General features: G+C 44.1%; 1 protein-coding gene across 2 annotated transcripts in view; it reads left to right on the top strand.

The window, feature by feature from the left end:
• Positions 1-13809, top strand: part of LOC144686077 (protocadherin-1-like) — a 384044-nt gene that overhangs the window by 191976 nt on the left and 178259 nt on the right. Inside the window, exon 2 of one of the 2 annotated variants that reach the window (XM_078551233.1) lies at positions 13008-13088. The exons of the other annotated variant lie outside the window; for it this stretch is intronic. Within the exon in view, the coding sequence (XP_078407359.1) occupies positions 13008-13088 (81 nt within the window). The remainder of the gene's footprint in view (positions 1-13007; positions 13089-13809) is intronic. 2 annotated transcript variants of the gene reach the window in all.

The following is a 13809-nucleotide window of genomic DNA, read 5'->3' as shown; positions in this document are numbered from 1 at the left end:
GGTCCCCAAGTCGAGTCTATTTATTTATGAGACATGGCTGCCCCGAGAAGTTTGTAAGTGGGCAATTATTGTCACAACTGTTTGGCTTTGCTAGGCCACTGGAGAAGGCATTGAAGTTGCTGAATTACTGTGTGACTGGAGTCACGTGTAGACTAGACTAGCTACAGAGGGCAATTTCCCTTCCCCGAGCCCGCTGGGTGTTTATTATGAACCACGTCTTCATGGGCTGACTCTTTGTTTTTGAGAGACCTTCAAAAAGAAAGGCTTGTGTTTATATTGCACGTTCCCGCAACCCCAGGATGCCCCAAAGAGATTGACAGCCAATGAAGTACTTTTAAAGTGTGGTCACTGCTGTACAGTAGGAAACATTGCCGCAAATTTATACAAACAGCAATGTGATAATAGCCAGACATTTTTTTTCCGATGTCGATTGAGGGATAACTATTGGCCAGGACCCTGGGGAGAACTTGTCTGCTCTTTTTTAACCTCAACCTGTGCAGGCAGGCAGGGTCTCAGTTTAACATCTCCTCTGAAAGGTGGCACCTCCAACAGTGCAGCACTCTATCATTACTGATGTTGACGTGTAAGCCTGGATTTTGTGCTCAAGTCTCTGGAGTGGGGTTTGAACCCACAACCTTTTAACACAGCGACAAGGTGATACTAACTGAACCATGGCTGACATCTCTTTGGAGTGTATGTCCAGAGTGGAGAATAAGAGAAGTTGAGATGAAGAGGTTAAGTTGTAGTATATTTTAAGAATCTGCAGGAAAAAAGGATAGCTATATTGAACAAGGTGAGCTGCCCAACAGTTTTGATATTCTAGGAAAGAATGAATCAAAGTAAGACATGGTGCTTGACTTGAGAAGGAAGAAATTACTTTTCTTGACACTCTTCTGAAATGATCTCACATTTTGCTAAGTTAAATTATTTGCAGTATTATTGCCTTTTGCAGATGAAACAACAGTGGTCTATCTGACAGGTGCATCAAGGTACTGGCATGAAACTTATGAAAAAAAATAACTCATTTAGAAAACTCAATAGGAAAAAAAACGTTCGGTACAATAAGAAGTTGTGCTGGCAGAGACGGTGCTGATTCTGTGTTGAGGGGTCTGATGTGAAACAAAAGCAACAATTCATTGTCGTGCGTCTAACACTGAGAGAGACACCGCCTCAAAGTGCTGGATGGAGTTGGAATGAGTAAGCCCAAGAGAAAAGCCTGTATGTGCTGCACCCGTGCATCTAATAAAGATGAAACAGAATTCGAGCCAAGTTGTGTTGCCAAAGCTTCTGTAAAAGTTGCAAGGGTTTTTTTTTGTCAATTTAGATCTTTTGGAATTGACCTCCTGTGAAAAGGTTAATGGCTATGGGCCAGTCATACTCTTTGTTTCTGACTGTAAATCTTCAAAGGTGTGACCTTTGTCACACCTGTGGGAATGCTCAGGTACCCCCATTACAGCGACAAGTGCCCGGTTAGCTTCAGCCTATAGACTGAAATTAACATTTCTTCTCTTGCTCTTTCATTAACTTGGTAACCACGGTAACCATGCCACCATTTGTTCTCTTTTGTAGAGTTGATTTTGTTTAAATAACTCCTTCTGGATTAGATTTTTGTTGATGCACCTGTCAGATAGACCCACCGTTGTTTCATCTGCAATTGACAGACATGAGAGATACATTGTGCAAACAGATTTGAAGCATAGTGACTGCTGTGAGGGTGGTGGGGAGATGTTACCCCACTACGTCCTGCAGTAGGTTTTCACATTCTGTGTCTGTCCACATGAATGTGAATCGCCTAGATTCAACAAAATAAGGAAAATTGGATCAGGAGGACCATATGCCCTTAAAGGGGCTTTTGCTTGAATTTTCCACAACAATGGATCTTTATTGCTATATGTTTGTCAATGGTCCCATATAAATATTATTAATTAGAATTTTTAAAATTCTTTGCTTTGTTGTTAATTCATCTGCATTGTTGTTAAGTTGCAGCATGGCTTTGGGGCTGGGTATGTCGATCTCATGATCACTACCCCAGGGAAACCGTGCGCATTTAATGCGGGAACAGGATGTCATGCTCTGGGAATCTCCCTTTCAACTGTGTGAAATGGATGTTTCCTTGTTTTTTTTTGGCTCAGGGACAAATTGTCGTGTTGTGGGCAGATTGCAGAATTTGGTAAAACACATTAGGCTACTGGCAATCAAACGTGCATGACTGGAATCTATTTTAAAAAGGTAAAATAAACATGTACACAGTAGTGCAAGTGAATTGATGCTTACCATTTATGGGAGCTCTGTGGTTTTCGAGAACAGTCGGTTTTCTCCCAGTGGTGTATCAGAGATAATGCCTGCTTCTTGCAGGGAGACTAAACCAAAGGCAAAGAGGAGGTGAGCACAGACACCCAGCAGCGGCAGTACACAGTGTCACTCAGAGTTCTCTGGAACTGATTCCATTCCTGTTTTCCCCGGTACTTTTCTGAAGCTGAGGGTTCACTGGTTAGATACGAACCTACGAACTAGGAGCAGGAGTTGGCCATTCAGCCCCTCGAGCCTGCTCCGCTGTTCAATGAGATCATAGCTGACCTGATTCCCACCTATCCTTGATAATCTATATGATTCATCCCACAACTTCCTTCGTTCCTCCATTGGCAGCTGCACCATCAGCTGCTCTGGAATTCCCCACACTTAACACAGCCACCTCTCTACCTCCCTCTTCAACTTTAAGACACTCCTTGAAACAAAACTCTTTGACCAAACTTTTGGTCATCTGACCTCATAGTCAGAGTTGAGTTACAGGGAAAGATTAAACAGGTTAGGGCTTTATTCCTTGGAGCGTAGAAGAATGAGGTGGGATTTGATAGAAGTTTACAAAATTGTGAGGGGTATAGATAGAGTAAATGCGAGTAGGCTCTTTCCACTTAGATTAGGAGAAATAAATACGAGAGGACATGGCTTTAGGGTGAAAGGGGAAAGGTTTAGGGGGAACATTAGGGGGAACTTCTTCACTCAGAGAGTGGTGAGAGTGTGGAACGAGCTACCATCTGACGTGGTAAATGCGGGCTCACTCTTAAGTTTTAAGAATAAATTAGATAGATACATGGATGGGAGAGGTCTGGAGGGTTATGGACTAGGTGCAGGTCAATGGGACTAGCGGAATAATATTTCGGCACAGACTAGAAGGGCCGAATGGCCTATTTTCTATGCTGTAGTGTTCTATGGTTCTATGGTTCTATATCTTCTTGTGTTACTTGGTGTCAAATTTTGTTTGATAATGTTCTCGAGAAGCACCTTGGAGTAACTTACTATGTTAAAGTCGCTATAGAGATGCAAGTTGTTACGCTGATAGGGTTAAATGAAGAAGATTGGGAGGAGACTTGTTTGGAGCATTAATGCTTTGCATAGACCAGTTTGAGTTGAATAGCTTGCTCTGTCGTGTTGTTGTAACCCAGTGTAAGTCGTGATCTCTTTTGGATTTGTCCATGAGGTACGATACCAGCTTGGGAAGCAGGGAGTGGAGCTGAGACAGACCTGATCCCTGGACTGGTTCTTATCAACTGTCCTACAGCAAGCTGAGCACATGCCTCATGGACGGAGAAAGTAGAGGTCGTATGTCACTGGCCCAACTGAGGTGTCAACAGTTCACCATCAGCCAATCCAAATGTTCGAATTGCCCTCCCCACCCACAGCGAGTTCACAGGAAAATTGACTGCACGAGAGAGAGTGTGGAATTAAATTTGAGGGTTTTTTTGCAAAGTGGATAGGGAGCAACTCATGCCACTGGCAGGAGACTTGGCAACGAGATGGCAAAGATTTAAGATAATCGGCTTTCGAAGCCGAGGGGAGATGAAAGCAAAATACCGCAGGTGCTGGAAATCTGAAGCAAAAACAGAAAATGCTGGAAAAACTCAGCAGGGCTCAGAACATCTGTGGAGAGAAAAAAAAGAGTTAACTTTCTGAGTCCGTATGACTCTTCTTCAGAGCCATGGGGAGGTAAGCTTTGTTTTTGACTCAGTGAGTTGTGGCCTGGAATGCGCTGTCTTAAGCAAATAAAATAGTAACTTTCAAAAGGCAATTGGATAAGTACTTGAAAAGAAAATTGCTGGGTTAGGGGGAGCAAGCAGGGGTTTGGGACTAATTCAACAACTCTTCCAAAGGAGCTGGTATAGCTACGAAGGGCTGAATAGCCTCCTTTTGTGCTGTATGGTTCTGTGAGTGGTTCAGTTATCTCACCTCCCCCGGGATCCAGACGGAACATGGTGACAGCAAAATTAAATTTGAAATGTGGTAGATTGCAAGTAAAACATTAGAACAATTAAAAGTGAATCCATCACTGCTGTTTAGTAAAATGATTCATCAATTTTAATAGCAGCCCTTGTCAGGCATAACGAGGTGTGAATTTTGCAATCTGATTTAAAACTAGGAAAAAAATATTACAGTTACTGGGAAAAAAACAAATGGTAGGAAGTGGGATGCAATATTCACTTGCACCTTTTGCATTTATTAAATTTGAAGAAGCTTTGATTTGTAAAAGAGGAAATCAACATGACATCATATCAACCCCAAGAGGCTGAAGTTTTAATCAAGACTTGCTTTCATACAGCACATTTTAACATCTTAGAATCACCCCTATAGCCCTTCACCTCTGTGAATCACTTTAAAATTCAATGATATTTTGACTGGCAACAGTGGCAGCCAATTCCCACACAGTAAGATCCCATAAAGAGAGACAAGATGAATGACTGGTCAGTTTTCATGTTAACGTCAGGCAGGTCCCATTGTTACTCAGTCTCTCAGTCAAAATGACCTCAGGAAAATGCGTAAAAGCCACAGAGCAACATCACTTCAAAGGCCCTGACACGGTTGTTATTTGGATTTATAGGGTCTGTGAAACTCAGTAAGCTAAAGGTTCAATGAGGTGAGATGACCTGCCCTCATTTCATGTCCCCAAAGACATTTTACGCTCTGTTGTAAACTGCTTCAGAGCAGCCTCGCTTCCCACCCCAAAGCCCCACCACCACCGAATCCAATGAAATCCTTATGGCGTGGGCTGCAGTATTTCATTTCTATGGGTTGTTATGGCAGTTGGGTGGGTGGGATGGTGTGAACAATCTAACTGTAATTCTCCCTCTTCTGCACCAGACAACAGGTGCGGGATTTTCTTTTGGTTGCCCTCTCGAGTCGTTGGGGAGGGAGCCAGGAGGAGTTGTCCGCTGTACCCACTAAAGGAGGAGTCTGTTGCCCCGTCTGAACTGCACTGAAGTACACTTCACCTTACGCTTGTTGACCTACATTAGCTCCTGGTTCATCAATGACACGATTTGAGCTTCGGGGAAAGGGTGGGAAGTGCAATTAGCAGAGTTGCTCTTGCAGAGTGCGGACACAGACACGATGGGCCAAATGGCCTCCTCTGTGCTCTAACCATTCTATAATCCTATGTTTCATTCTTGTTTACAAACCTCTTCTTGGCCTCGGCCCGCTGATCTCTGTAACTTCCTCTCGCTCTACAACCCTCCCCCGGCCCCTGAGATCTCTGCACCCCTCTAATCCTGGCCTTTTGCACTTCCCTGATTGTCATCACTCCACCATTGGAGCCTTGCCTTCAGATGCCAATGCCAAGCACTGGAACACCTTCCCTAACCTCCTCCGTCTTTCTCACCCTGTCCCTTGTAAGACACTCAATACAATCTTCGCCCGGGTCCAAGCCTTTGGTCACTTGTACTAATACCTCCTTATGTGGCTCAGGTGTCAGATTTTGTTTGATAATGCTCCCGTAAAGCACCTTGGGATGTTTTACCACTTTTCAGGTGCTGTATAAATGCAACTTTGGGATGGTACGATTGACATAACTTGATGTTACACCTTGGTTTGCGGGCAATTCCCTGTCAGTCCACAGGAAAAGTGAATCAGGCTTCCTAACAACTGCCTGTGTGCAATCGTGTGTGTTCCTGCATGGATGGAGTCAGCTGAGATCACTCCAGTCTATAGTCCAGAGTCTATCGTCTCCTTCAAGCAGTAATATAGCAACATGACAGTCCTTACATCGGAAACAGGGTTTGAGTGTTTTGACAGGGAGATAGCTGGAGTCGGGAAGGATTAGATGGGACAGGAAAAAAGAAACAGGTGAATGGACACGTTTTTGAGGAGAAGTTGGAGAGGTGTTGAGAGTTCCAAAAAAAGCGAGAGGTTGGTCACTCAAAGAGGGGAAGAGAGAGGTGGACAGTAATTAACAAATCAAGAGGCGCGTCGATTGCGCGCTGATGTGTACAGAGCATCAGCATCCTCTCAGGATCCATTTGTAAGGAGCCAGGTTAAAGACCAGGACTATAAACGTGGATTAGCATTTCCCCAGAGATTTCACTGCCCCTGTGAACAAGTTACAAGGTGGTAATCTAATTATGGGGTGTTGGGGGCAGGTTGGAGAGGGTGGTGGCTTGTTTCAAGGCAAGACTCTGGATGTTTGCTAAAGTCATTGGAACAGCACGGTCAGGTCACAGCCTGTAACTCTTTACTGGCCCTGGCAGCTTTATTTTTGCTTAAGTTTATAGTTAATAATTCTTGCAGGAGAAATTGAGTATAGTGCTGACTGTGGTAATATGCTCATTGAGGCAAGAAAGCTATTGCAAGATAACTGGTGAATAATTTGTAGTTCCTTTCAGGGAAAGTCCACATCCAATGAATATTGCAGTTTTTAATTAACTCGTTGCATTGGTAGAGTCTATTAGTTTTTTTTAATGCTGCATTTTAAATTGTCATGTTATAGATTACAAGACCATGAACCATCAATGGGTTTCATTCCAGCAGTCGCAGTGATTCATGTTCCTGTATTTTTTTCCTCTTTTTCTGTCTGCTTTTCCTGATGGAGCATAGCTCCAGAGACGTAGGCAATTTTCTGCTATCTTGCTGGTGTGATTTTCACCCTTTAGCCTTGCCGTTCTCACTGCGCTCCTCCAATACTGGCCTCTTGGGCATCCTCATTTCTCTTCACATCACCATTGGCAGCCATGCCTTCAGCCGCTTGGGCCCTAAGCTCCCCAATTCCTCCCATAAACCTCTCCGTCTCTCCGACTCTCTGTCTCCCTAAAACCTACCTGTTGGAACAAAGTTTCCTGTTGCAGCACCTTGGCACAGTTTACATGATTAAAGGCACTATTTATTATAAATGCAAACTGCTGTCAATTCCTTGTGTGCTAAACAGTATCTGTCTTTTGTGTTGGCAAAAGACCTCGTTGAGTCTTTGTGTAACCTCTAAATCCCATTATTTTCGCTCTGTGCCCGTTAACCTGCTTCACTCCCTTTTTAAAGGCATTCACACTTTCCCGGGGGAGGGTCCCATTGGCACAAAAAAACAATTTTTTGGTGCGAAAGCTAAACGCTGCAGGTGCTGGAAATCTGAAAGGAAAATTAACAGAAAAGGCTGGAAATGCTCAGCAGGTTTGGCGGTTTCTTCAGGAGAGAGAAAAAACGGAGTTAATGTTTCAGGCCTGTGACCTTTCATCAGAACTGAAGGAAAGGTCACAGAGCGGAAAAACTCTGCCCCCTCCCCCCACCCCGCCCCAACCCCCAACCCCCACATCTCCAGGGATGCTGCCAGACCAATGGTTTGGTACTTTGCCCCCAGTGACATATCTAAGCCATGATTCTGAGCTATTCAACCATGGTGGATGCAGGGTGACCCACTGTCCTGGGTTTCACAGGATCGTCCCATAAATTGAGCAGGGATGACGTTTTTTCCTGTATTTGCGATGTTCATGCTTTGCGCACCCAGCACATGCGCAATGTGCCCTCTCCTTTCCGATCTTCACCTTCTCTCCCCCAACCCAATAGATAAATGAGCAGAGAGGAAAAAAAAAATGCATTTCCATAGCACCTTTCACAACCTTGGGACACCCCCAGAGCACTTTGCAGGGGGAAAAAAAGTGCTTTTGAGGTGAAGTTACTGTTGTGATGTAGGAAATGTGGCAGCCGCAGCAAGATCCCACAATCAGCAATGAGATAAGCGAACAGATAAAATTGTTTTTAATGCTGTTGGTTGGGGAATAAATATCAAGATGGCGGTGGTATGACCTTATTTGTCCACCTAAAAGTGCAGGTGAGACCCTCTGACTGGTGCCTCTGACAAAACAGCATGGCCTCAGTAGTGCGCTTGGAGCGCCAGGCTAGATATCTGTGCTCAAGTCCCTAGAGTGGGCCCTGAACTGACGAGCTTCTGATCAGACGTGAGAGTGCTGCTAACCGAGCCATGGCTAACAACATCGCGCAGACTCGTGAATCGATCTTACGGTCCCACGTGGCTATCTGTTGAATAAACTTACTGAGTAAATCAGTCAAAGCTGCTAAAGCAGGCTCTTTAATAGCGTTTGCTGTGGTTAACCTCACAGTTCTTGGAATGTTTGCTCGTGGCAGAGCATAAATTGTAGCATTTTAATATAAATAATTAGTTTTTTAAAAATATGAATAATTTAATCTTCTCAAACATTCCTGGTGGATAGTGTTTCCTGAGGGGTGTTTTTTCTTGTAAATTCTAATAGTTTTTACTTTTTATACCTTTCAAGCTGCTTTACACGGATCCTTTTTTTAATATTTGAATATATTGGACTTCATATGTTGAACAGATAATAACCATTTATTGATGTGAGTGAATGATTACTGTCATGTATTCAAATTATGCTCTTATCTAAAGTGAATTTTGCACAAATGATCTCTCAGCAGAGTTAAATGTCCTTCCTTTAATGTGGTATGTCTCTAGTTCTCACTGACAGTTTCTGTCCTAAATGACAGCTATAATTAACTGTGTTTATATATTATATATACATTGATAGAAACACAGGCTATTCATGCCCTGAGCAAGTATAATCTTGCAGAGCGACGGAGAATAAGAAAGCCGGTGATCTGATTACCGAATCTTAAGACCATAAGACATAGGAGCAGAAATTAGGCCATTCGGCCCTTCGAGTCTGTTCCACCATTCAATCATGGCTGATAAGTTTCTCAACCCCATTCTCCCGCCTTCTCCCCGTAACCTTTGATCCCCTTACCAATCAAGAACCTATCTATCTCGTTCTTAAATACACTCAATGATCTGGCCTCCACAGCCTTCTGTGGCAATGAATTCCATTGATTCACCACTCTCTGGCTAAAGAAGTTTCTCCTCATCTCTGTTCTAAAAGGTCTTCCCTTTACTCTGAGGCTGTGCCCTCGGGTCCTAGTCTCTCCTACTAATGCAAACATCTTCCCCACATCCACTCTATCCAGGCCTTTCAGTATTCTGTAAGTTTCAATCAGATCCCCCCTCATCCTTCTAAACTCCATCAAGGACAGACCCAGAGTCCTCAAACGTTCCTCATATGTTAAGCCTTTCATTCCTGGGATCGTTCTCGTGAACCTCCTCTGGACCCTCTCCAGGGCCAGCACATCCTTCCTGAGATATGGGGCCCAAAATTGCTCACAATATTCTAAATGTGGTCTGACCAGAGCCTTATAAAGCCTCAGCAGCATATCCCTGCTTTTATATTATAGTCCTCTCGAAATAAATGCCAACATTGCAATTGCCTTCCTAACTACCGCGTCAACCTGCAAGTTAACTTTAAGAGAATCCTGGACTAGGACTCCCAAGTCCCTTTGCACTCCAGATTTCTGAATTCTCGCCCCAGAAAATAGTCTATGCCTCTATTCTTCCTACCAAGGTGCATGACCTCACACTTCCCCACGTTGTATTCCATCTGCCACATCTTTGCCCATTCTCCGAACCTGTCCAAATCCTTCTGCAGTCTCCCCGCCTCCTCAATACTACCTGCCCCTCCACCTTTCTTTGTATCATCTGCAAACTTAGCCAGGATGCCCTCAGTTCCTTCATCTAGATCATTAATGTATAAAGTGAAAAGTTGTGGTCCCAACACTGACCCCTGCGGAACTCCAGTAGTCACCGGCCACCATCCTGAGAAGGACCCCCTTATCCCCACTCTCTGCCTCCTGCCAGACAGCCAATCTTCTATCCATGCTAGTACCTTGCCTTTAACACCATGGGCTCTTATCTTACTGAGCAGCCTCCTGTGCGGCACCTTATCAAAGGCCTTCTGGAAGTCCAAGTAGATAGCATCCATTGGCTCTCCTTTGTCTAACCTACTCGTTAGGTCCTCAAAGAATTCTAACAGATTTGTCAGGCATGACCTCCTCTGATGAAACCATGCTGACTTTGCCCGATTTTACCATGCACTTCCAAGTATTCTGAAATCTCATCCTTAATAATGGACTCTAAAATCTTACCAACGACCGAGGTCAGGCTAATCGGCCTGTAATTTCCCGTGTATTGCCTCACTCCCTTCTTAAACAGGGGGGTTGCATTAGTGATTTTCCCGTCCTCTGGAACCCTCCCTGACTCCAGTGATTCCTGAAAGATCACTGCTAACACCTCCACTATCTCTTCAGCTATCTCCTTCAGAACTCTGGGGTGTAATCCATCTGGTCCAGGTGATTTATCCACCTTCAGACCTTTCAGTTTTCCTAGCACCTTCTCCTTGATAATGGCCACCATACTCACCTCTGCCCCCCGACTCTCTTGAACTTTGGGGATGTCACTCGTATCTTCCACCGTGAAGATTGATGCAAAGTACCTATTCAGTTCCTCCGCCATTTCTTTGTTCCCCACTACTACTTCTCTAGTGTCACTTTCCAGCAGCCCAATGTCCACTTTTGCCTCTCTCTTACCCTTTATATATCTAAAAAAACTCTTGCAATCTTCATTTATATTACTGGCTAGTTTACCCTCATATTTAATCTTCTCCCTCCTTATTTCTTTTTTAGTTGTCCTCTGTTGGTCTTTGTAGGCTTCCCAATCCCCTGGTTTCCCCACTGCTCCTTGCCGCATTGTATGCTTTCTCTTTAGCTTTTATGCTGTCCCTGACTCCTCTTGTCAGCCATGGTTGCCTCATCCTCCCTTTAGTATGCTTCTTCTTCCTAGGGATGAATTTTTGCTGTGTCTCCCAAATTACTCCCAGAAACTCCTGCCATTGCTGTTCCACTGTCTTTCCTGCTAGGCTCATCTCCCAGTCAATTCTGGCCAACTCCTCCCTCATGCCTCTGTAGTTGCCTTTATTCAACTGTAATACCGTTACATCTGATTCCAGCTTTTTCCTCTCAAATTGCAAGGTAAATTCTATCATATTATGGGCACTTCCTCCTAAGGGTTCCTTCACCTTAAGCTCCCTTATCAAATCTGCCTCATTACACATCAGTAAATCTAGAATTGCCTGTTCCCTAGTGGGCTCCACCACAAGCTGCTCCAAAAAGCCATCTCGTTGACATTCCACAAATTCCTTTTCTTGGGATCCACTACCAACCTGATTTTCCCAGTCTACCTGCATATTGAAATCCCCCATGATCACTGTAACCTTGCCTTTCCTACACACCTTTTCTATCTCCTGGTGTATCTTGTGCCCCACATCCTGACTACTGTTCGGAGGCCTGTACATAACTCCCATTATGTTTTTTTTACCTTTGCGGTTCCTCAACTCCACCCACAGAGATTCTGCATCATCTGACCCTACATCATTTCTTGCTATCGATTTAATTTCATTTCTTACTAACAAAGCAACCCCACCCCCTCTGCCAACCTGCCTATCTTTTCGATAGGATGTATATCCTTGGATATTTAGCTCCCAGTCCTGATCCCCTTGCAGCCGTGTCTCCGTAATGCCCACCACACCATACCTGCCAATTTCAATCTGCGCCACAAGCTCATTTACCTTATTTTGTATACTGCGTGCATTCAGATACAACACCTTCAGTCCTATATTTCCCGTCCCCTTTCTCATTGTCGTCCCTTTATCGGATGTGCTTGAAGTTCGATTCCTAGCCCTTTCCAAACACCCTGTCCTATTTTGTGTTCTGGTGACTTTAATAGCCTCTCCTGGGCTCTCCTTTTTCAGTTTTTTCATAATTTTCCATGAAGTTGAATCCTCCACCACCCCCCCCACACATGCTAACCTGCTGCTTTGTTTCCCATTAGTCACACTTCTTGGAGTTTTACCCTTCCCTCCGCCCCACACTTTCTAGTTTAAAGTCCTGTTGACCACCCTTTTTACCCTTTTCTTTACTTACTTAACAAATCCTGGGCAGTTTAGCAGCAAGAGTGCTTCAATTGGTCCCAGTTAGTGGGTGGGTGGGGGATGATGGAGGTGGGGGCGTGGCTGCATTGAGGCTAGAAATTAGTCAGAAATCACTATTTATTTATCTACAGCCTCTCTTTTTTCTCTTTAAGATGCCTCTTAAAACCTACCTCTTTGACCAAGCATTTGGCATTTTCCACCCTGATTTCTCCTTACCTGGTTCAGTCTCAAATTTTGTTTTGGCAATGCTCCTGTGACGTTTCATTGTGTTAAAGGTGCTATATAAATGCAATCCTGGTGCGGGTGTGGGTGGGCACGGAGTTTGCTGAGGGAGTTTATCAGGATGTTGCCTGGGCTGGAGAGTTTTAGTTATGAGGAGAGATTGGATAAACTGGGGTTATTTTCCCTGGAGCAGAGGAGATTGAGGGGGGACATGATTGAAGTGTATAAAATTGAGCGGCATTGATAGGGTAAACAGGAAGGAACTTTTCCCATTGGTGGAGGGATCAATAACCAGGGGGCATAGATTTAAGGTAAGGGGCAGGAGGTTTAGAGAGGATGTGAGGAACAATTTTTTCACCCAGATGATGCTGGGAATCTGGAACTCACTGCCTGAAAGGGTGGTAGAGGCAGAAACTCTCATAGCATTTAAGAAGTATTTGGATGTGCACTTGCGATGCCATGGTAGACAAGGCTATGGGCCTAGTGCTGGAAAATGGGATTAGAATAGTTAGGTACTTGTTTGACCGGTGCAGACTCGATGTGCCAAAGGGCCTTTTTCTGTGCTGTAGACCTCTATAACAATGACTCTATTACTCTATGACTATCCCCATAACCCTGCATGTTTGTTCCCCACCATTCAATTTCCTGTTCCAAAAGCACACTTTTTCTTTTTTATCTTAATTTCAGAGAGCTCTGGATTTGTTCGCCATACCTTTCCCTTTCGATGGAACATACATTGACTGTGCCCGAACCAATTCTTTTTTGAAGGTAAACCATTGTTCAGCTACAGTTTTTCCTGCCAATCTTTCATTCCAGTCTATCTGGCCCAGCTCCGTCCTTGCCCCATTGAAGTCGGCTCTCTTCCAGTTAATTATTCTTACTCTGGATTGCCTATCATCCTTTTCTATCATCGTTCTAAAACGGATGGTACAATGATCACTGTCTCCTAAATATTCCCCCGCTGAGGCTTGATCTACTTTGCCCATCTCATTTCCAAAAACTAGGTCCAACAGCGCATATTTTCCTGTTGGATTGGACACATACTGCTGTACAAAATTCTCTTGAACACAATCTAGGTATTTTTCCCCCCTCTCCACCCTTTACACTACCACTGTCCCAATCTACATTCGGGTAATTAAAGTCGCCCATTATAACTACTCCTTGTTGCTAACATCCCTGTTGTTGTAAAAACCACGCTTTTTCATAGGGGAGGGAAGCTGAAAGTAGTCACTGTGTTCTGCCGCTACAGGCACTGTTGCCACTGAATTCACCATCTTCGCTTCTGCCTGACAGCTGATGGAGATCGCCAGTCAGGTGTGGCTGAACATGGGGGAAATCATTCCGCTGAGGTGTATTTAGGAATGAAAGGCAGTCCGACACATACCCTCCTACATCAAGCCTCTGTGCTCAATGTTCTGATAACTGCAGCAGCCGCGATGTTGTTAAAGGATAAAAATCTTCTAGTTTTCTTCCCTGTATTAATAGCTAG

This window comes from Cetorhinus maximus, chromosome 10, assembly GCF_964194155.1.
Source record: "Cetorhinus maximus chromosome 10, sCetMax3.hap1.1, whole genome shotgun sequence".
In the NCBI taxonomy this organism is placed as follows: Eukaryota; Metazoa; Chordata; class Chondrichthyes; order Lamniformes; family Cetorhinidae; genus Cetorhinus; species Cetorhinus maximus.
This window is presented reverse-complemented; position numbering and strand designations above follow the sequence as displayed.